At 61.7% G+C, this 20,278-nt stretch overlaps 1 protein-coding gene across 3 annotated transcripts; it reads left to right on the plus strand.

Annotated features, from left to right (window-relative positions):
• Positions 1-672: 672 nt before the first annotated feature.
• MICALL2 (MICAL like 2) lies at positions 673-19,751 on the plus strand. Of its 3 annotated transcripts, none has more exons than XM_019747513.3 (17): positions 673-985; positions 8,407-8,455; positions 9,193-9,334; positions 10,191-10,378; positions 11,122-11,246; positions 11,511-12,296; positions 13,721-13,983; positions 14,327-14,420; positions 15,475-15,635; positions 16,145-16,306; positions 16,940-17,004; positions 17,102-17,225; positions 17,358-17,448; positions 17,548-17,621; positions 18,276-18,390; positions 19,132-19,178; positions 19,549-19,751. In XM_019747513.3, exons 1-17 carry the CDS (start codon positions 843-845, stop codon positions 19,623-19,625), a joined length of 2,706 nt encoding a protein of 901 aa, XP_019603072.3. In that variant the 5' UTR covers positions 673-842; the 3' UTR covers positions 19,626-19,751. The 3 variants fall into 3 exon arrangements, with proteins under 3 accessions (XP_019603072.3, XP_019603073.3, XP_088654941.1); XM_019747514.3 differs by having other exon boundaries at positions 13,823-13,983; XM_088798815.1 differs by lacking the exon at positions 673-985 and having other exon boundaries at positions 11,163-11,246.
• The last annotated feature ends 527 nt before the right edge of the window (positions 19,752-20,278 follow it).

The raw sequence follows: 20,278 nt of genomic DNA on the forward strand, positions 1-20,278 counted from the left end.
GACACTGGGAAACACAACAGATCGTCGTGCCCCCCAAGGATTTTGTGCTGCAGAAGCAGCCTGAGTGGACAGGTCCCAGGAGGGAGACTCTTTGGTGTGCATCCTCCTAGCTGGCCCACCCTGGGCACCGTGCCCCTGTCCCAGCCTCAGTTGCCTCTTCTGTAAATGAGGAGTAAGGCCCGCCTTGCCTGGCACCCCCACCGGCATGAGAACCCCGATGGGAAAGACCTTTGAGAGGGGCTCAGTGGGGTGGGGTCGGGGGTCTCCCGGGAGACCACAGGCAGGCAGAGAGGCCAGCTCCATCATTTCCCAGGCATGTGACCAGAGGCAAGCGTCAGTTTCCCCTTCAGAAAGGTGGCCATGTCTTCCATTTCTTAATGAGGGTTGGTGGTGTGCGTGTGTGTAGGGGGGTGCTTGGAAAGAAACAATTTGAAAGCCTCCCAGGAGCACTGGCGGCCAGGACCCCAGCGCGGGCGCCTCCCCTTCCCCGGGCTGGCAACTGTGAGGGGAGGGAAGCGGCGTGTGGGGGCCCCGGTGGATGGGCGGGGCTTTGGCGAGACCTTGCTCTGGAGGGGCGGGGCCGTGGCACGGCAGGGGCGGGGCCTGGTCGAGGTCGGAGCCTGTGCCTGGGCCCGGTGGGGCGGGGGCGGGGCTTGTTGGGGGCGGGGCTGTGCGGGTGGACTCCAGCTGCACACCCTCCAGCGGCGTTCCCGCCCGCAGCACGGCCGCGACTCCTCGTCCTTCCAGCTCCGGGATCGGGCTCCTGGTCCTCTGGGGTGGCCGGCCCGCGGTTCCCGAGAGGCACCATTCGGTCTCTGCCGCCCGGGCGGCCAGCTGTCCGCATGGCCGCCATCAAGGCGCTGCAGCAGTGGTGCCAGCAGCAGTGCGAGGGCTACCGGGACGTGAGCATTACCAACATGACCACGTCGTTCCGCGACGGCCTGGCCTTCTGCGCCATCCTGCACCGCCACCGGCCCGACCTCATGTGAGTGCCCCGACTCCCATGGGGAAACAGACAGGAACTATAGGACCACGGCCGGGAAGGGGAGCGCAACCCGCTATGGCCCTGGAGGCTGCCCCTGATGGCCTCAGTTTGCCCATCCACCAAGTGGAGCTGGGTCGGAGCCACGACGTCCAGCCGCCCCCGCTGGCTTAGTCAGGCGGTGACTCAGTCCGGCGTCCTGGGCTCTGGTCACAGCCTCCCCTCCCGCTCACCTCCCTAGGAAGGGGACGGCAGAGTTGTCCGGCGGGGTCCAGACAGCCTTACTGTCCTGGGACCTGCCCAGCAGCTCAGGGGGTGGGGTCACTCAGGGTTTCCTGTGTGGTACTGCCCCTCCTCCAGCCTGTCCAGGCACCTTGAAGGATGCAGCTCAGGGACACTGAGCAGGAAGCCTGCGACCCCCAGGTCCTGTCAGGCCTCCATACCTTAGGGTGAAGGGTGATAAGCGATGAGGTAGAGGCGGGGTCCCACCTTGTTTTGGGATCTCATCCCCACCCTAGACCCACTTCCGCCATTATTCACTCAGCAAATGCTCTTTGGCTGGGACTGGGACCCGACTTGCTGAGACAGCTCTGTGTGGGGAGTCCCTGGTCCCCACCCGTCTCACCTCCTGTGAACTCTGGAGGGTCAAAGCTGCAAGGGGTGTGCCTGGGCTGGCTGGACAGAGGCTCTGGAAGGGCGGAGTGGGAAGGCCACCTGAAGTTCAGGCGCCTTCTGGAAAAAGCAGGCTTGAAGGAAGGCATTCATTCTCCAGAGAAGTCCAGGCTGGAGCCAGGGGTGGGTGGAGTGTGTCTGCAGGGAGGTCTTGGGGCTGGGAGAGGCCAGAGGCCACACTTTCTAGATGCTGCCCTCAGGCCTCTTGCTCCATAGGTGGGGAAACTAAGGCCCAGAGAGGAGACACCCTTGTTCAGGTCGCAGAGGATGTAAGGCAGAGTCAGGGCTGGCAGTTGGGGCTCCTCCCCGGTGCCCAGATATCCTTTCCACCCCAGGGATTGTCCCCGAGCACCTCACTACGAGGAAGCTAGTTTTGAGAGAGGCCTGCCTGCATGTAATTCCTCTTCCCGCCTGAGGTTGTGAAATGCATTTGTGGAGCCTCGTGGGGAGGCCCCATGTTGCAGTTGGGCAGCAACCTCTGCTTCCTGCCTGGAGAGGTGTTTGGTCACCACTAGAGGCAGAAGATGGGGCAGAATGTGCTTCCACATTGAACACCCAAAGCTGAGCTCTGACAGGTTGGGCTGAGGATGTGAAAACTGGGAGAGGGACCAGGAACAGAGGTGGGCAGGCTGAGCCCTGCCGGTGCTTGCAGAGTCCTGCATAAGGCTGGTGGGGGACTGAGCTGAGGCAGCCTGGACGAGGCCAGCGTGAGAAGTCTGTGATTGGAGGGAAAGATGGTGGTCTGCCGGCTCAGCAGCCTCGGGATGATGGCACAGATGTAACTGGAGATTTGGGGCCTTTCCGAGCCCCGGGAGCTTCCATCTGCTCCCAGTTGTGGTGGGTTGGAGGCTGTGTGTGTGTGTGTGTGTGTGTGTGTGTGTGTGTGTGCCTGTCCCAGCATGCACTGCCCATGGGTGAGCACAGGCATGCACATGTGGGTGGGTACACGAGCTGGCACAAGCAGGCATCATAGAACCGTTCATTTAACCATTATTGAGTGCCGGCTTTGTACTCAGTACTGAATACTTTACAACATGGCCTTGGCCCCTGCCTTAGTAAGTGACATTTGAGTCACAGAGACAGACAGTGAACAGATAAATGCCTAAAAGTTAAAGGCAACTCCAGAGAGTGGTGAGGGCCAGGACTAGGAAGAAGAGGAGGCCGTCCACCCTCCCCGTTACATGTGGGCATTGCATTATCTTGCTGCTGATTTGACTGTTGTTTATCTCCCCACTGGACTTTCAGCTCCAGAAGTGTAGAGGTGTCTGTTGTGTTCACGGCTGTGTCCCCCAGTACCTGGTGTGTTTGGCACATGACAGGTGGTCAGTAGCCATCAGCGTGTATTTGGAGGTCTACAGATAAGGGCTCAGTAGGTACGGCAGGAGTTCGGTGGGAGTTGTAAAGTAAGGCTCTGCTGGTGCGAGTGCAGAAGGGACGCGGAGGTGGCCATGTGACCACAGAGGCAGAGATTGGAGTGATGTGGCCACAAAGCTAAGGCAGGACTGAAGCCACCTGAAGCTGGGAGGGATAAGGAACAGAATCCGTCCAGAGCTCCAGAGGGGAGGGGCCCCGCGACACGGTCAGACGTCTGACTCCAGAACTGTGGAGAATAAATATCTTGTTTTAAGCTGCCCAGTTTGTGGTCATTTGTTACGACCAGCCCAGGACACTAACGCGGGCCTCGAGATGTGGTGAGGTGCAGTGGGGGCTCCATAGATCTGGCTGAAGGAGTACACGCATGTGCTATGGGTGTGTTCGCACTGGAGTGTGGGCACACGCATGTCCCTGTGCCCCAGCCCTTTGATGTGCCTGTGTCTGTGTCTTAAACACCTGTCCCCACTCTGGTCCCTGCAGTGCCTTTGGGCAAGTTGGTGGCCGGGAGGGGGCTGTCTCACCAGGAAGCCCTGAGCTGCCCGCCCCGCCCCCAGTGGTGAAGGACAACGCAGGGTGGCCATCCTCTTGGGGTGAGACCCACCCCCACACTGCCCATCCTGTGAAGACCCTCTGGTGGCAGGAAGGTGGAGATCCTGTCTCCGTATCGCCTAGCTTTGCCACCAGGAAGTCCTTCCCTTTGTCTCATCTCAGTCCTTCCTGCTGCATGGGAGCCCGTTTCCTCCTCAGAGGGAGAGCCGCTGTGAAGGAGCCGCTGGGCACTGAGCCAGCCTGGTGGGGCCTTGGGCTGCCTGACGCTGACTCCTACTTCTGCCTCTGCCCAGGAGTTCACGTGTGGCCCTGCTCCAAGAGGCAGTGTGACCTGCTTTGGTGGCCCCACAGGGACCCTGGGAGGTGTGCGTGAATCTCTGTTGTTGGGAGACAGGCTCCCCCAGCGCTGTCCAGCTGGGAAGCAGCCGGCCCGTGCCCACCCCACAGCTGTGGGGTTTCTGCATGTGTGTGTTAGGGTGCCTGCCACAGTGCTGGCTGCCCGGCGGCTCTGCCCTCAGAGTCTGTTTCCCCATGAGGCCAGGTGAGCACAGGAACCACCCAGAACAAACAAACTGTCTGGACTGCAGCAGCCTTCCGTGGTTTCCAGGAGCAGGAGGAGGGGCCGGTGCCCAGCTAGTGGCTGTACAGGGAGCACTTCCCAGCAGCAGTCACAGGGTTCCAGAGCTGGTCAAGGAAGGAGGCGCCATGGAGGCCAGGCCATGTGTGGCAGTTGTGGACGGCCTGGCTGGGGTGTCAGGAACGGGGCTGGAAGCCTGCTGGCCTCTGCAGCCCGAGCCCGAGCCCCAGCCCCGTGGAGGGACTGACCTGATCTTTCTCTGGAGGGTGTCAGGGCTGGCCAGAAGCAGGGGGCGGCCCCCTGACTGTCTTGTAGACGCGCCTGCTGTTGGGGGTCAGGGAGACTCACTCCCAGAGGCCCCACCCCAAAGCTCTGAGGCAGTACTGCTTCCCTTCCTGGGCCAGGCTGACCCCCTCCTTCATAAGGTCAGCAGGAAGATGCGTGGGACAGAGGCCTGCTATGCCCCAGCCTCAGGCTTGCTGCCCAGTCCCTGCTGCTGCCTTCCAGCCGGAATCTCCAGGACGGATGCGGGAGTGGTTGCCAGCCCCTCCTTGGGGGCAGTCCAGGGCCCTGGGGACCCCACCCCAGACCACTGCAGAAGGCCCAGGGCTGACCCCTCCTGGCTGGGCCCTGCTCTGGGCTGAGGTGGGGGTCAGGGTGAGCTCTGGCTTCGGGGGAGACCTGCAGTCAGGCAGCTGGCAAGGGGCCTCATTTGCCCACCAGGTGCCAGAAGGTGGGGGCCCTGGGACCCGGCCCTCTCAGGCCCCCTTCCTCACCCAGTGCTGTCACCCTCTCCTAGCATGTCTGCCTTGGGTCTCTTTCCTGAACCCCATCTCTCCGCCTCTGCCTTGTGGCGTCTCCCTTCTGGTGTCTGTCCCTCTCCATCTTTGTCTGTTTGTGTCTGTCTGTCTCCAGCTCTTTCTCTGTCTGTCCCTCTGTCTGTCCCCACACCCTCTCTGCTTCCCTTCCCGCAGGATTAACTCCAGATGTGTTGGAGGTGCCTGGGGAAGGCCCAGGCACTTTCCCTCTGTCTGCCCCGCTCGCCCGCCGCACCAGGACCACCCCCTATCCCGGGCTGCATTTTGTTCCAGGAAATAAGCAGCATAAGGTCAGCTCTCTGGGAATTTGAAAGGGGGCACACGTTCCCTAGAGCCCCCAGGTGCTTGACAGTCTGAGGTCAAATTGTGGCCTCATGAGGCAGAGCGGGCCGGGCTGGGCGCATGGTAGCACTCAGCAGACAGTTCTGGCATGCAATCACGCAAGGATGACGACGTATAGACCCGAGGCTATTCATTCCAGTGCTGAAATGATAAACGAGTGCCACGAGAGTCTGCTCACTCCACAAGCATTTATGGAGCGCCAGCTGTGTGCCTGGCCCCTGGCAGTTACCTTGGCATACTAGAACACACCTGATTATAAATTTTGGGAATTTGACTGAAAAAACGACCTAACTCGGAGGGTGCCCAGGCCCCAGCCCTCCTGGCGGCAAGTTCTGAGGCTCGGGCTGCCTCCCCGAGGACCAGCTGCTCACAGCCGAGCGAGGGTGACAGTGATGCACTGTGGTCCAACAGGGCGTTAAATGCAAGCCAGTGCCTCCCCGAGGTCCCGCCAAAGCTGGGTGTTCATCTGCTGAGCAAAGCACTGCAAATGGGGCGGTTGAGCACAGCAGAGCATGCAAAAGCCCGAGGTCGGGTGTCGGCAGCCAGTCCCTCCTGAGGCCTCTGTCATGGGTGTGTGGACAGCTATCTTCCCCGTGTCCTCACGTTGTCTGCCCTCTGCATCCCTCTGTTCAGACTTCCTTTTCATAAGGACAGTCATTTTGGATTACGGCCCACCCCAGTGACCTCATTTGTAGTTGATTCTCTCTGTAAAGATGCTATTTCCAAATAAGGTTTCATTCCAAGGTTTCGGGGGAGAGTACTCCAACATATATCTTTTTTGGGGGCACAATCCAGCCCATCCCACCAGGCTGGCAGAAAGCGTGTCAGGATGGACTTCCTGAGGGCCGGGCAGGGTCTCCGTGTCTCTTTCACTCCAGTGATTTCCACCAGCACTGGTCTCAGACTCCCCCCTGGCATCAAGGGATGTGTGCTTGGGACTCAACCATCCAAAGGCAGGAAAGTGTCCACTTGGGGATACTTGGAGGAGCCTGGTCCTGGAGGGCTGGCCAGGGTGGTCCAGTCCAGCGTGGACTTGGTCCTGAGGGGCTGCGATCCTTGAACTTGAATGGAAGAGCAATTCTGTGGCCCCGACTTGCTTACCTCTGACCCTGCCCAGCAGGGCTGGCTGGCCATGTGGGTACCTGATCTACCGGGAGCCCTGAGGCTCACTCTGGGTGTGGAGGAAGAGAGGGCCGCACGGGACAACTGGCCACCCCAAGGGACATACTGAGGCCCATGCAGAGGGCCGCCGCCTCTCGTTTGTTTGGAGACAAAACAGAACTTGCTATCTTGCCCTCCCACCACCGGGCATCTTGCTGAGGACACGGCGTTGGTCAGTGACCCAGGGCAGGTCTGGAGAAGAGATTGAGCTTTCAAAGGGATGGGGGAGGGGGCTTCCGAGCCCGACACCAGGGACGAGGGCCAGCGTGGCTGAGAGCCCCCAGGGTGTTGGATGGAGACCCGCGCTCCACGAGCCTGTGGACACTGGTGGGACACACTAAATGCACAGTGGGGGTGCAGGCTGTGCTGACCGATGCATCGCCCACCCTGCCCACTACTTCCGGTCATTTGTTCACCCAGAGACAGATCTGTCCACCATCTTGTCCTATGCACAAAAGCACCCTCTGTGCTCGTGGGGTGGTCGTAGCATCTGGAACACGTTACCTGGGAGGTGGTCCAAGCGGAAATGGGGTGGTTTCCGGAAGAGCCAGGCAGGCTGATGGACGGCGGGGCCTCTAGGAGGCAGGTGGGCAAACCACAGCCCTGGCCTCTCCCACTCCCCACTGTGTGGCTATGGGCCCGCCACTGCCCTGGCCTCAGTTTCCTCATCTGTAACAAGCTGCCCAGGGTTGCGATGGGGTCCCAGGCCAGGTAGCCACAGCATCACCCCCTCCGTTTGAGACTCCCTGGCCTTCAGCCAGGGCCCTTCAATTCATCACCAGAAGATGCCCTGTCCTCTTGCATGGGACACTGGGGCCCCAGAGAAGAGAGGGCTCGCCCAGGGTCAGACAGCATGGCCTGGAGGAGTGGAGACGCAGCTTTCAGCCTGAGCTGTCTGTGCTGTGAGGCTTCCAGAACAATCTAGGTCACACTGAAACGGCAAGGCTGCCATTCAGGCCCCACAGACACTGTTTAACCAGCCTTCCCGGAACCATCAGCCCGAGTCAGGCTGAGCGTCCGGGGGGGCTGCGTGCCTGCTGGGGTCCAGCTGTGCATTCTGCTGAGAGCATCCTCCCGTGTGTGCGAGGCCATGTGCACAGGGTTGCGGGCAGCCTGGAGCTGCCCAGGGCTCCTTTCAGAACGATTGTGCTCTTGGCCTCTCCAGGAAGTCCTGCTGTCCGGGTCGGGCCTGGGACTCCTGCCCCTGGGGTGCCCCACACCCCTGTGGTCAAGTGTGGGGTTGGGCAGGGGCTCTAATAGTCTCAGCCACGTGGGTGAGGGTTTGCCCCCTCAGGAGGAGGTTGGGTACCTGGTGAGCGCTTAATGCCACTCCCCAAATGGTTAAACTTCAAACGCCTGGACGCTAGGGCCCTGGCCTGGCTTTGGTCTTCCCGCTTGTGACCTCAGGCACGTCCCAGAGCCGCTCTGTGCCTCAGTTTCCTTATCTGTGAGAGGTGGACGTTGGCAGTGTGTACGGGTGTGAGCACTGAGTGAGCAGGTGTCGTGGGAGGTACCGGGGAAATGAAGTGAATGGTGGGAGGGAGATGGCTGAGCTCCATCCGTCACTGCACGTCGCTCTCCCCACCCTGGATCCCGCCACGTCCGTCCCGTGTTCTCACTGGCCTACGAGCTTCGCAGGGGTTGGGAGGCAGCCCTGTGAGCTGTGCCGTGGCTGGCACAGGAACAGTGGTCAGGACTGGGCTGCGGCTGTGAGGCCATCAGTGCCCAGGTCACTGGGGACACTGGAGCATTGCTGAGCCCAGAGCAGGGCTAGAGCCCCTGGTGCTGGCCCTGGGCTCCTCAAGGCCGCTGTGACCTCCTTGTTTCTCACGGCTCCTATCACCCCCACGTCAGTTTCCCAATTTAGGTAGGACGACTTCTGAGGCCTTTCTGGTCCTCCCTCCTTTGGACACTTGTGTTTTATCTTCCAGAAACTTCAGTGCTCTCAGGAAGGAAAACATTTATGAAAACAACAAACTGGTGAGTTCTGGTCCTGCCCCACGCCATGGGAGTTGTGGAGGCAGGGCTTGCTGTCTGTGACCTCAGCTCCTGAAGTAGCCTCTGATCTGCAGCCAGGCCCACCTGGTCCCCTGTTCCTCATGCGGGCGAGCGGGTGAGGGAAGGGGTGGGGAGTGATTGGACCATCCTTCCCGCCTAAGGCAAAGCAGTGTCCAGAGGTGGTGCTGGGTGGGTCCTGGGACGGCCAGCGGCTGGCTATTCCAGGGACCACCGCCCCGGCCCCACCCACTCAGCCGTGGCCACCAGGGCCCTGAACACACTGCTCTGACCATGTTGTCAGGCGGCCTTGCCATACCAGCTGCAAGACCCTTCCCATGCCAACCAGCTTCAGTGTCCTTGCTGCAAAATAAGCTGTTTCCAACGGGCACAGAAGGCAGAGCCCCTGGCCTGTCAGGTGTGCACCGCGCTCCTGCCAGGGAGGACATGAGTGAGGCCCACAGGACTGGCTTCCGAGCTCCTTCAGTCCTGTGTGGTCGCGATCTGATCCCCACTGTGCAGACGGGTGCACTGAGGCCCAGAGGTCACGCAGGCCGAGCCGAGCTCGAACCCTGAACCCAGACCTTTCTGGGCTTCAAGAAGTGTTCCTGCCTCTGGCCCTTGCCTCCCTTCATCCTCCTCCTCCGGAGGGGAGCTGGTGGCCTGGCCAGGGGTAGGAGAGGTCTCCTGGCCTGCTCCCTGCTGACCGCCCCCTCCCCCAGGCCTTCCAAGTAGCGGAGGAGCAGCTGGGTATCCCTGCCTTGCTGGACGCAGAGGACATGGTGGCTCTGAAGGTGCCAGACCGGCTGAGCGTGCTGACCTATGTGTCACAGTACTACAACTACTTCCACGGACGCTCCCCCAGTGAGTTGGGACTCCCACACAGCTGTGGGCAGGTGCCACCTGTCCCCCCAGTAGGTGGCACCCAGCACTTCCTGGCATGCAGGCGTGTGCAGCTCCCAGTGCTGGGGCTTCCTCCCAGGGGGCCCGAGCCCCTGGCCCTGCTAGGAGTGCTGAGCAAGGCACTGGTCACTGGTCCTGCCACGCACCCTGCTGGGAGCGGCCTCAGCCGTCCCCACTCCACTCCCGCCTGTCCACTGATCAGAGGCACGCAGCTCCCACCTCTCCTTCCCCTCTGGGCCTCGGTTGCCTTGCCTGCACCCCTGGGGCTCTGTGCCCAGCAGTCCTGCCTCCAGTAGCTTGGTAGACCCCATACGGGCTCCCAGACTCTCTCTAGATGCACCCCACCCCCCCAATCTGGTCCTGACATTTGGCCCTGTGGAAACCCTGCTGGCCCTGGCTCCAGGCTCTGTGGGCAGGGGAAGGGCGGCTATTCCAGCTGCTTTGTACTTCCCTCCCTCCCCCCACATTCCTCATCCAGGCCTTAGAAATCCCCGGAATCGCTCTGGGCTCAGGGCCAGCCCTGCCTTTATATTCCCACTTTGTGGAGAAATAGAAAAGTCCCTTTTCTCTGACCCCAGATCTGGGTCTCAGAGGGAGGGAGAGAGGGAGAGGAGGCAGTGGGTGAGGCCAGGCTCGAGCAGGGAATCTGGCTGGGGCTGCCCCTCCCCACTGGCCCCCCAACCGGCATGAGCTGCCCCCACCCCCTCCCGCGACTCTAGGCCCCTGCTGGACACATGCACCTCCAGGAGACCCAGGCAGGGGTGGCCCAGGGTGTATGGCCGGGCCGGGCCCCCTGACCCTGTGTATCTTGTGCCAGTTGGGGGCATGGCTGGCATTAAGAGGCCCCCGTCCGACTCTGAAGAGGAGCTGTCCAGGAAGAAGGCCCCACTCCAGCCGGCCAGGCCCTCGCCCGCCCCAGCCCGCGGACCCCCGCTGTCTCCAGTCAGCACAAACCCCATTGTCAGGCAGAAGGACAGGGGCACAGAGGGCCCCCTGCGGACGGCTGTAAGCTCCCAGCCCCACCCTCCCTGTGGTTCTTGGGTTTTCCACTGGCTATCACTGAGCAGGCTGGAGGGACTGAGTGTAGACCCACCACAGTGCGGGGGCGGGGTGGGGGGGTGGGGGGGGTGGAGTCCCCTCAGGAGCACACCATACAGGCTCCCGAGCTCCTTCAGTCCTGTGTGGTCAGGATCTGATCCCCACTGTGCAGACGGGTAAACTGAGGCTCAGAGGTCACAGGCCGAGCTAAGCTCGAACCTTGAACCCAGATCTTTCTGGGCTCCAAGTGGGTTTCTCACTTCTAGCTGTTCCGTGTTGGGTGAGGCCAGGAGAGAAGTCTGGGTGTGTCTACTGCTAGGCCCGCCCTGCACAGTGAGCTTGGGTGTCCCCACTTTTCAGAGGTGGAGACTGATGAGGGTGATAACTTGTGCTTGGGCGCCCCCTGCTGTCCCCAGGCTGTCATACCAGGCTAAAGGACGTTGGGAATTGGATTGAATTTCTGTACCTTGGGGTGGGGTCTGGACCTCCTCCCTCCACCCCACAGTCAGGCCCCCAGCCCCATCCCCTTGGGCCAGGCTGGGGACCCTGAACTTGGTGTCCAGTGGCCTGGGCATGATCGCTGGCTGCCCCGCTGTGGCCTCCCATCTGTAGAACACATAGGGTCCTCTCAAGGCTCATGGGGCAGCTTCAGGAGGGTGGGCAGGGCCCGTGGTAAGAGCTCAGAAACGTCAGCTGGCACCCCTCCCAAGGGCCAGGACTCGGTGGACTGCTCCCCCGTCTCCCTCAGCAGCACCTGTGGGGTCTGCGGCCAGCACGTGCACCTGGTGCAGCGACACCTGGTTGATGGGAAGCTCTACCATCGGAGCTGCTTCAGGTAGGGCCTGTATACGTGCGTGTGCGTGTGTGCGTGCATGTGAGCTGACAGGTGCAAGCACTTTCTGGGGTGTCTGCACCCCTAGTAAGGTTCTGGGTGGAGTCTGTGACTCAAAATGGTTAGCAGCCTTGAGAAGAGGTGTCTGTTGAGTGAATGAACGACCACAGGAGTGGACACAGGAGCCTAGGTGTGTGCTCCCAGGAAAGCGTGAGCGAGGGAATGAACCCATGCCCACAGCTGCCCTGGCTTCCTCTGCCCCCACAGGTGTAAGCAGTACTCCAACACGCTGCATTCAGGCACCTACGAGGCCACAGCCAAGCCCGGCATCTTTGTCAGTTCCAGCCACCACTCCACACCTGCCTCTGCAAGCCCCAGGTTGCCAGGCCTCGTCCCCACACAGCCAGCAGCCGACCCCACGGACTCGAAGCCTCTCAGTGCCCCACAGAAAGCCCAGGAGGCGTGTGGGCAGAGAGATGCTGGGCCAGAGCGCAGGCCCGCTGCCTGGGAGCCCGTGGTGGGCAACTCAACTGCCAAAGGCTTTGTCCCTGCTGCAGCTGACACTCCGGCCACCACCCTCTCCCATGTCCCCCTGAGGAGCCCAGCTGCGCACAGGCTCATGGTGGGTCCCCTTGGTGGCAGAGCCAGTATGCATGTGACCAATAATTCCCCAACAGGGTGGTCACGGCTGGCACAAGACGCGGCAGCAGTCAGCCCCCGTCCTGCTGTGACCCCGAGTGCCCCGGACCCTCGCCCGGCCACACCACAAAGCCGGGCAACCCAACTGTCAGCCCTGCAGACCAAGCCCAGTTTGAGTCCAGCGTCTTCAGGCCCAGCAGACACCCCGGCCTGGACCCCATCAGCCTCCAGGACACAGCAGACCCGTGAGAAGTTCTTCCAGATGCCCGCAGCTGCCCCCACCACTGGCACAACCAGCAGGGCCCCAGCTGCAGCAGAGGAGTCTTCATGGGTCAGCAGCAGAGAGCAAGCACGGAGCTGCCTCCGGAAGGCTCTTCCAGGGCCTGTGGAGACTTGCGTTCAGGCACCTGGCAGGTGGGTGGGGAAAGAGGGACCAGGGAGGTGGGCAGCCCCTACCTGCCCAGCAGCCACTGGGGCCTCAGGAGGCCTGAGGGGTTAGGGGTGGCTGGGAGGGTCCCGAGCTCTGCCCGTCTGCTGTGTGACACTGGGGCTTCATGCCCCAGCCTCAGATTTCTCATTTGGAAGATGGGGCAAATGAGACGGGAGCTGGAGTACCTGGGTCAACAGGAGGGGGACATGGTTATCAGTGTAAAACCACTGTCTCCACGCTCTGGGTGGGGGACCAGGTACAGTGACACTGCCACCTGGAGCCCCCACAAGACACACACTCAGTCCTACTGAGGACACCTGTTTAACAGATGAGGAAGCAGAGGCTGGGGTGGTCCAAGTGTCAGTTCGTCTTTCCCGAGCGGGGCTCTGAGCCGCCCTGCCCATGTCCCAGAGCCTTCTGCACACTGGACATGGAGCAGATGCTGTGATGGGACGGAGGGTCCCCAGGGTAGTGTTCTCGGGCTTCCAGGACAACGTACCACTGACTGACTGGGGGCTAAACTAACAGACACTTACTCCTTCTCGGTTCTGGGTCCGCAAGTCTGAGGTCAAGGTGTCGGCAGGGCCACACTTTTTCCTAAGGCTCCAGGGGAGGGTCCTCCCTGCCTCTTCCAGCTTCTGGGGGCCCCGGGAATCCCTGGGCTCGTGGCCGCATCCCTATCTCTGCCTCTTGTCACATGGCTGTCTCCCCTCGGTATGTCTGTATGTCTGTTTTTCTGTCTCTTATAAGGACACTTGTCATTGGATTTAGGCCCATCCTAATCCAGGACGACCTCATCCTAACTTGATTAAACCTACAAAGAGCCCATTTCCAAATAAGGTCATACTCTGAGCTGCCAGGTGGACGCGAATTTAGGGGACCCCATTCACCTCACTAAAGTCACCTAGTGAGTAAGGAAATTCCACACCAGGCTCACTGAAAATGCTGTACCCACTGTCTCATTCTGCCTCTATCTGGGGGATGGTATTCCCAGCTCAGAGCTGCCCAACCCCCATTGGGTCAGCAGAGGTGCCCAGGGGTTCCCAGGGTGGCCACAGGGCCAGGACAGTGAGCTAGGCAGACCCAGGCCAGACCATGGCTCTAGGCAAGTGGGTGAAGGAGGGAGGGACGGGGGTGCAGCCCTTACCCACACAACAGATGCATGATGTGTTTTGGGACCATTTTAATCCCGCTGACAGCAGAGTTAAACAGCAGCGTAAAGTCATATGCCGACACAGGCTAGTGCCAGAGGTGTGTGCCCGTTGCCTGTCCCTAGTCCCTCAGAGGGGCTGTCTGGCCTCCCACAGGATGGTGGGCATTGGGAACCAGCCAGCAAAGGGGCTTCTGCCTGGGGGCCCTCGGGGGAGGGGCTCCTGGATCCACCTGTGTCTGATGCTTGCCCTCACAGCCACAGGCCCTCCTCAGCCACCACCCCTGGTCCGAACTGCCATCCCAGAACAGAAGGGCTACAAGCAAGTCCATCTGCCAAGCTGTCTCCCTTGGCTCTTAGGCCTGCTGCAAGGACTGAGCCACAGGCCCCCTTGAGTATGGGCACCACCTCGACGGCCTCCACATCATCCCAGGCGGGCGTGAAGAGCTCAGTGGTATCCCCAGGGGCCGGCAGGGCAGGTGCTGGCTCCAGGCAGAAGCTGGAGACCCCACTGGGAAAGGGTAGGTACTCCCCTTATGTGGATGAGTGAGGGACACGGGTGTAAGAGGTGACCACAGAGGCACGGACAGTCCATGTCCATGGGCTCACCTGGACACACGCTCGCCTGTTTGGCAGCAGGGGAAGTTGAGGTCCAGAGACGGTGTGATTCCCCCAGGCACACACAGCACAGGTGGCCAGGCTGGAAGTTCTATGCCTAACTCCCGCCAGTGCTCCTTCCTGCGACCCTGGCTGGCTGTGGGGCACCTGAGGGAGAGACAGCTGTAGGAAGACGGGATAGGTGAGGTCCAGACTTTCCTAGCAGGTTCCCCCCCAATATGACCCTTCTCCCTATGCTCTACCCAGGCGCTAGTGCCAGCCCCCAGGAAGGCCAGGAGGCTGGGCCAGCAGGATGGAGGGGCCTCCTGAAGCCCGTGGAGAAGAAAAACCCTGCTGACAGGTGTGGGTACTCACACTGCTGGACCTGAACTTGTTTCTATTGGTTTGTGCTCAGGGCGCCTGAGCAGGAGCCCATGCCCTAGGGCTGCACAGGGCCCAGCACACAGTAGGTGTTTAACAAATGCTTGTGGATGAAAGGCGGCACACACACACACACACACACACACACCAACTGACTGACACACCGCAAGCAGGGGTGTGCACGTCACCTGTGCATTGTAGCTGAAGCAGGAGAAGCCAGTTCACACCGCCTGAATGATGGCACGATCACACCCACCTCGGTAATGGGACGGTTCACACTGGCTTGAGAGCTAGGGGTCTGCTCACACCAGCCTGAGTGATGGGTGCCAGTTCATATGGGCCTGAGTGACAGGGTCTGCTCACACCAGCCTGAGTCACAGGGGATGGCTCATAGCCGCATGATTGACAGGTCACAGTTTACACAGGCCTGAGTAGCACAGGGCCACATTCCTGTTGTGCAACTGGAAAGTCAGGAATGTGGGCGACGGGAGGGTTCATCAGCCCCAGGATCCTCACTTGTGTGAACCAGACTTGGTGGCTAAGGGACAGGCCCGCATTCAGTGGGCCTGACCCACTCGTCAGCTTGGCGGTAGTGGCAGGGCGGCTGCCCACAGACAGCTTGTTAGGACGGGGAGGCAGAGAGCGCCACTGCAGCCTCCCTGGGACATGCCACAGCTGGGCGGTCCACCCTGGGCACTGGGCACGGGGCTCCAGGGCCAGCTGTGCAGAGTGGCCGGCTGTGCACAGGGACATGCCATGCACGGGTGGGCAGCAGGCTGCGTGTGCACACTGGGGTCCTGGCCTGAGTGGAGTGTCTGCCGTGTGTTCACTGGCCGTGAGCACGTGCTCACACCTGCTGAGGGGGTACTGCGTAAACACACCTGTTGCTCTAGGAGGGCCACAGGTGGGCAGGCGCGTGAGCCCCAGGGTACAGCACGTGGTCCTCCCTTTCCCTGGCCTGTGTGCTGAGCTCAGGCTCGTGTGTGGCTGCGGGGCTGCCTGACCCTCCCTCAGCTGACCTGCCTTCTGTCCAGAGACCTGGAGCTGAAGGAACCGCAGGGCTCTGGAGAGCTGAGGGCGGGGCATGCGCCCCTGAAGGTCCCTGGGAGCTCCGAGAGGGGTGTCCGCGTCACCCTGAGTCCTGTGCAGCAGGACAGGACACCTGGCCCAGCCAACCCCGGGCCCAGTCTCTCAGGTAATGTTGGGTGGGAACCCAGGGCCTGATGCTCGCCTGCCCCGCAAGCCAGGAAACACGGGTTCGTCTCCTCTGGGGGCAGCTGTGAAGGGCCTGGGCCCTGAGGGACCACCCTACTGAGGGGAGGGGCAGGACCGGAGCCCGGGTCCGTGGGAGGAACTGCGAGTCCTGGGCCGGCAGTGGGGGTGCACATGGTGTGCACGAGTGAGCCTGTGCTGAGCACACGTGGTGGGGGTGTCTGTCCCCGGCACTCAGTGGCCCCTGTATCCACGTCTAGCTCCCACCTACTTCCTGTGTGACCTTCAGTGGGTCACCAGCCCACAGGGCGGAGGATTCTGCCCTCACTGTGTAGATGTGGCAGTCGGGCAGCATGTGGGCACAGGGCTGTGGGTGACGTGTTGGCTGGGGAGGCCCGTGGTGCCCTGTGGGTGTCTGGCTCAGGGGAACAGTGAGGGGAAGGCACCTCACCTGCTGGCCTGACATGTGGCTCTGCCTCCTGCCTGTGGCAGCTGCCTCCCCCTCCCCCGCCCCGCCCCCATGCCGCAGGAGGGTGGCCGTCCCTGCCAGCCTGGACGTTTCTGGTGACTGGCTTCAGCCCGAGTCTGCGGGGCAGGGAGGATCGGTCCGGAGCTGGAAGGAGGAGGAGAAGCCCTCGTCTCAGGGCAAACCAGGTCAGCCCAGAGACGCCGCCCCGTTCCTGCTGGGGTGAAGATAAAGGGGGCTCCTGAGGAGGAGGTGCCTGGTGGGGACTTGGGGGACGAACAGGAGCTCATCAGGCCTAGAGTGACGGGAAGGCACACGGGAGTGGGGCGTCCCCAGGCATGCACGCCTGGAGGCGGCTGAGCTGTGCAGGTTTGAGGTGGGGCAGGAGGCTTGGAGGACCCAGCCCCTGGCCCTTCCCCACGAGCAGAAGGGAGGATTGGACAGAGCCCGGTGCCTCCTGGCGCCTGGGGCACTGAGATCTGATAACATGGAGGGTTTGCTCTTGGCAGCTGGTGGGCCTGGCGGCTGGGGTGCTGGTGGGGTATCTGGTGCTGCTGACCTGGACGGGGTCAGAGGCCAGGGTGGGTGTGGGGACTTATGGAGACGGTGCCTGGACCTGCTGTGAGCTATGCCCTTTGGGCCCCAGTGGGGGGCTGCCCAGGGAACTGTGTGGGGGTAGGGAAGTGGGGTGGTGGTGCAGGGGACATGGGGGGCCTGGGTGGGGACCCAGCTATTGGAGGTCAGACCCCTTCCAGGCCATGTCTGGGTTGTCTTGGGCCTGGTGACCCTGGTTCAGGACGCTTGTCCTGCCCCTTCCCCAGGGAGGCCCTTGCTCCCGGTTGGTGTCCCTGATCCACCTGGCAAGGCGGTGACTTCCCCTGTCAGGGTAAGTAGGCCAGGGGTAGGGGTGGGCGAGGAGCTCAGCCTCCCTGGGAGTGTGGTCTGGCACCCTGATTGCCCCTTAACCACCCCTTCGTCCCCAGCTACACCCCGACTACATGCCCGAGGAAGAGATCCAGAGCCAGGTGGAAAGCATCCAGAGGCAGCTGGACGCACTGGAGCTCAGGGGCGTGGAGCTGGAGAAACGCCTGCGGGCGGCTGAGGGGGGTAAGCTACGCCCTCCCCACCACAGGCCCCCAAGCAGCCAGGGGCGGACCAACCCCCTGCCCAGCTCTGGCAGTGGCCAGTCTGACCCTGGGGACCCCGTGCGAGTCTCCCCAGCCTGGCTTCTCTCCGCAGACGACTCAGAAGACGCGCTCATGGTGGACTGGTTCCGGCTCATCCATGAGAAGCAGCTTCTGCTGCGGCTGGAGTCGGAGCTGATGTACAAGTGAGAGGCCCAGCCCACAGGCCCTCCTGGTGGCCACCCGTCCCTGTGCGGGCTGTGCACGGGCAGTGGGCCAGCCTCACGTCTGCGTCACCTTGGCAGGGCCAAGGACCAGCAACTGGAGGAGAAGCAACTGGACCTCGAGGGGGAGCTGCGCCAGCTGATGGCCAAGCCCGGTGCGTCCCGCCCTCCTGCCAGGGAGCCCAGGCCAGCCCGGGGAGGGAGCTTCAGACCAGGAGGTGCAGGCTTTCCAGGGCACCGTCCTGCTGGATGCCTGGGTTGGTCACCCATTGGAGAGGCTGATAGGTCCTATTTAGGGCACACGTCTCTGGAGCCCCAGTCAAGTCAAGTCCCAGCTGTTCCACTTCCTGGCTGTGCATCCTTGGCCAAGTCACTCACCCTCTCTGTGCCTGGGTTTCATCCCCACAGAGTGGGGACGTCACTAGCTCCCAGGTTCTCCAGCTGTTGTGGGGATTAAGAGTTAACGCCTGCAAGGTGCTGATAAGTGTGTTGTGTTGGCGCCAGGGATCCTGATCCTGGCAGTCCCCCCTCTGCCCTGAGCCTCAGTTCCCACATCTCTACAATGGGCAGATGTGTGAGGTGACCCAGAGAGGGGCCAGCAACACTCCGTCTCTGATATGGTCATTCATTCATTCATTCATTCAGTCTGCTTTGCCAAGAGCCCAGCGCAGGCCACACACTCTGCCCTGGGTACCCCGAAGACCCTACCCCCTCCTCCAGGGACAAGCCTGACACTTGGGGAGTGGTAACGCTGTGGCCTGAGCGGGTGTGACCGCAGGGCTCCAGCTGATGGCAGGCTGTCCCTGCAGAGGGTCTGAAGTCACCCCAGGACTGGCAGCGGGAGCAGGACCTGCTGAACCAGTATGTGAGCACAGTCAACTACCGCAGCGACATCATCGACTCCCTGGACGAGGACCGGCTCAGGTGGGCGGGGCCCAGGGGAGGGGGGCCCAGGCCCCGCCCACCTCACGCCCAGAACCTTCCTGGCCTGATCTGATCTGTGCATTTCACAGCTGGGCCCTGAGGGCAGGCTCCACCCAGGCAGCCTGTCTTAGAGGTTCCCTGGCACAAAGCCCTTTGCACCCCATGTGCCTGATCCTCAGGGTCAGCTCAGACCGATGGAACTTCCCGCAGTGACAGAATGTTCTGTAATCGTGCTGTTTACGATGGCAGCCACGGGGCACACACGGTTATCGAGTACTTCCAGTGTGGCCTGTGCAACAGACACAGGGACAGAATTTTACATTTTATTTACATTTTAAATACACGTAACCACGTGTGTCTCCTGGTGCTGCACTGGGCCACCAGCTTTGTGACTACCCCACAGAGCTTTCCTGTCCCCATGTCTAGACAAGGGACCTGTCCAGGCCACACAGGGCTAGTGGCCAAGGTCACATGCCACTATGAGCTTGAAGGACCCTTGGCCCAGGATGTCCCAGAGACCTTCCACCCCCATGTCACTGTCACACGTTGTTCCAGGGCCCTTCTGTCCCCATATCAACAATGAGGGTCTGGGCCCAGGGAGCGAGAGGGTGGCGCCAAGGTGTGGCTTGTTGTCAGGTGAGAGGGCAGGTGCCCATGGTGTCAGATGGACTGAGGGCTCAGGTGTGAGGCTGACTGAAAGGGACCCATGCCCCTCACTCACGGCCCTGGTTCCTGTTCCAGAGAACAGGAAGAGGATGAGACGCTGCAGAACATGATCCAGAATCTGGGTAAGTGGGGGACAGGGCAGGTGGTCGGGGGACGGCTGGGCTCCTGGGATCGGGTGCTTCTGACTCCTTTGGGGGGAAGGCAGGCAGGCTCACCCTAAGGGAGGGCATTCCTTCACTGGAGGGGCCTGAGAAGCAACTGGTCATCTCCTAGTCAGGGTGAGGGGCACACTTGGCAGGGCCTTGCCCTGCAGGGGAGCCCAGACCAGGTGGACACTCTAAAGACAGGCGTCTGGCTGGTTCCCCTGGGGAGGACAGAGGGTCTGGGCTTCTGCTGGGGCCTGGGGGCCCGGAGGGGCTGTGGTAGGTCGGAGGGAAGAGCACGGGCAGTGGCCGGGAGCTGGGCCAGCGTCCTCAGTGTCTCTGCCTGCAGACCTCCAGAGGAAAAAGCCCAAGTTCCGCTTGTCCAAGATCTGGTCCCCGAAGAGCAGAAGCAGGACCCCCGAGTGAGCTGCCTGGCCGGGCTGCAAGACCCTCGCCAGGCATGCTGGGCACCAGGGGTGGGAACCAGGGCAGCATGACCTGCACAGGTCTCCGTGGGGTCCAAGCAGCCTCAATAAAGAAACTGACCTTGTGGCCTGGGCTCCATCTTGTGTTACCCATGTGCTCCTGGGCGGTTTGGGCCAAGTGCCAGGTCTGCAGCAGCCTGGACCTGCCTGTGGCCTTGGGCAGGTGCTGGCCTCTTCTGGGCCCTACGACATGGGAATTTTAGCTGCTTCCTGGCCTGGCCACAGGGATGGGCTAGATGTGAGCCTCACAGGAGCCGAGGGTGGGTGGGGCCTATGCAAGCTGCACTCAGGTGCCAGCCCCACATGGGCATGTCCATAGCAGGACGTCTGTGACTTTGGTCCTGGGATGGAGGAATCTGAGTGCTGAGCCCTGATGGCCAAGCTCCTGGTGTCCAGCAGAGGAGAAGGGCTCGCCTTCCCGACTCCTGGCAGAGAGGACACAGTTGGGCAGAGAAGGACTGAGGGTGGCAGAGTCCCTTGTAGCTCAACCTGATTCCTCGCTCAGCACTGCCCCACTCTCAGTTCCCTGGGGGAGTGGCTTCCCCTTGGGCCTCAGTCTCCCCACCTGTGTGAAGGGAGGGCTTGTAGCTGTCT

Source organism: Rhinolophus sinicus, chromosome 5 (genome assembly GCF_057876585.1).
Source record: "Rhinolophus sinicus isolate RSI-liver-muscle chromosome 5, RSI-T2T, whole genome shotgun sequence".
In the NCBI taxonomy this organism is placed as follows: domain Eukaryota; kingdom Metazoa; phylum Chordata; class Mammalia; order Chiroptera; family Rhinolophidae; genus Rhinolophus; species Rhinolophus sinicus.

Coding starts and splice junctions, on each gene's coding strand:
- MICALL2 (XM_019747513.3), top strand. CDS start 843: ATGGCCGCCATCAAGGCGCTGCAGCAGTGGTGCCAGCAGCAGTGCGAG. Junction 9,335..10,190: donor CTTCCACGGACGCTCCCCCA/GTGAGTTGGGAC, acceptor ATCTTGTGCCAG/TTGGGGGCATGGCTGGCATT. Junction 10,379..11,121: donor AGGGCCCCCTGCGGACGGCT/GTAAGCTCCCAG, acceptor ACCCCTCCCAAG/GGCCAGGACTCGGTGGACTG.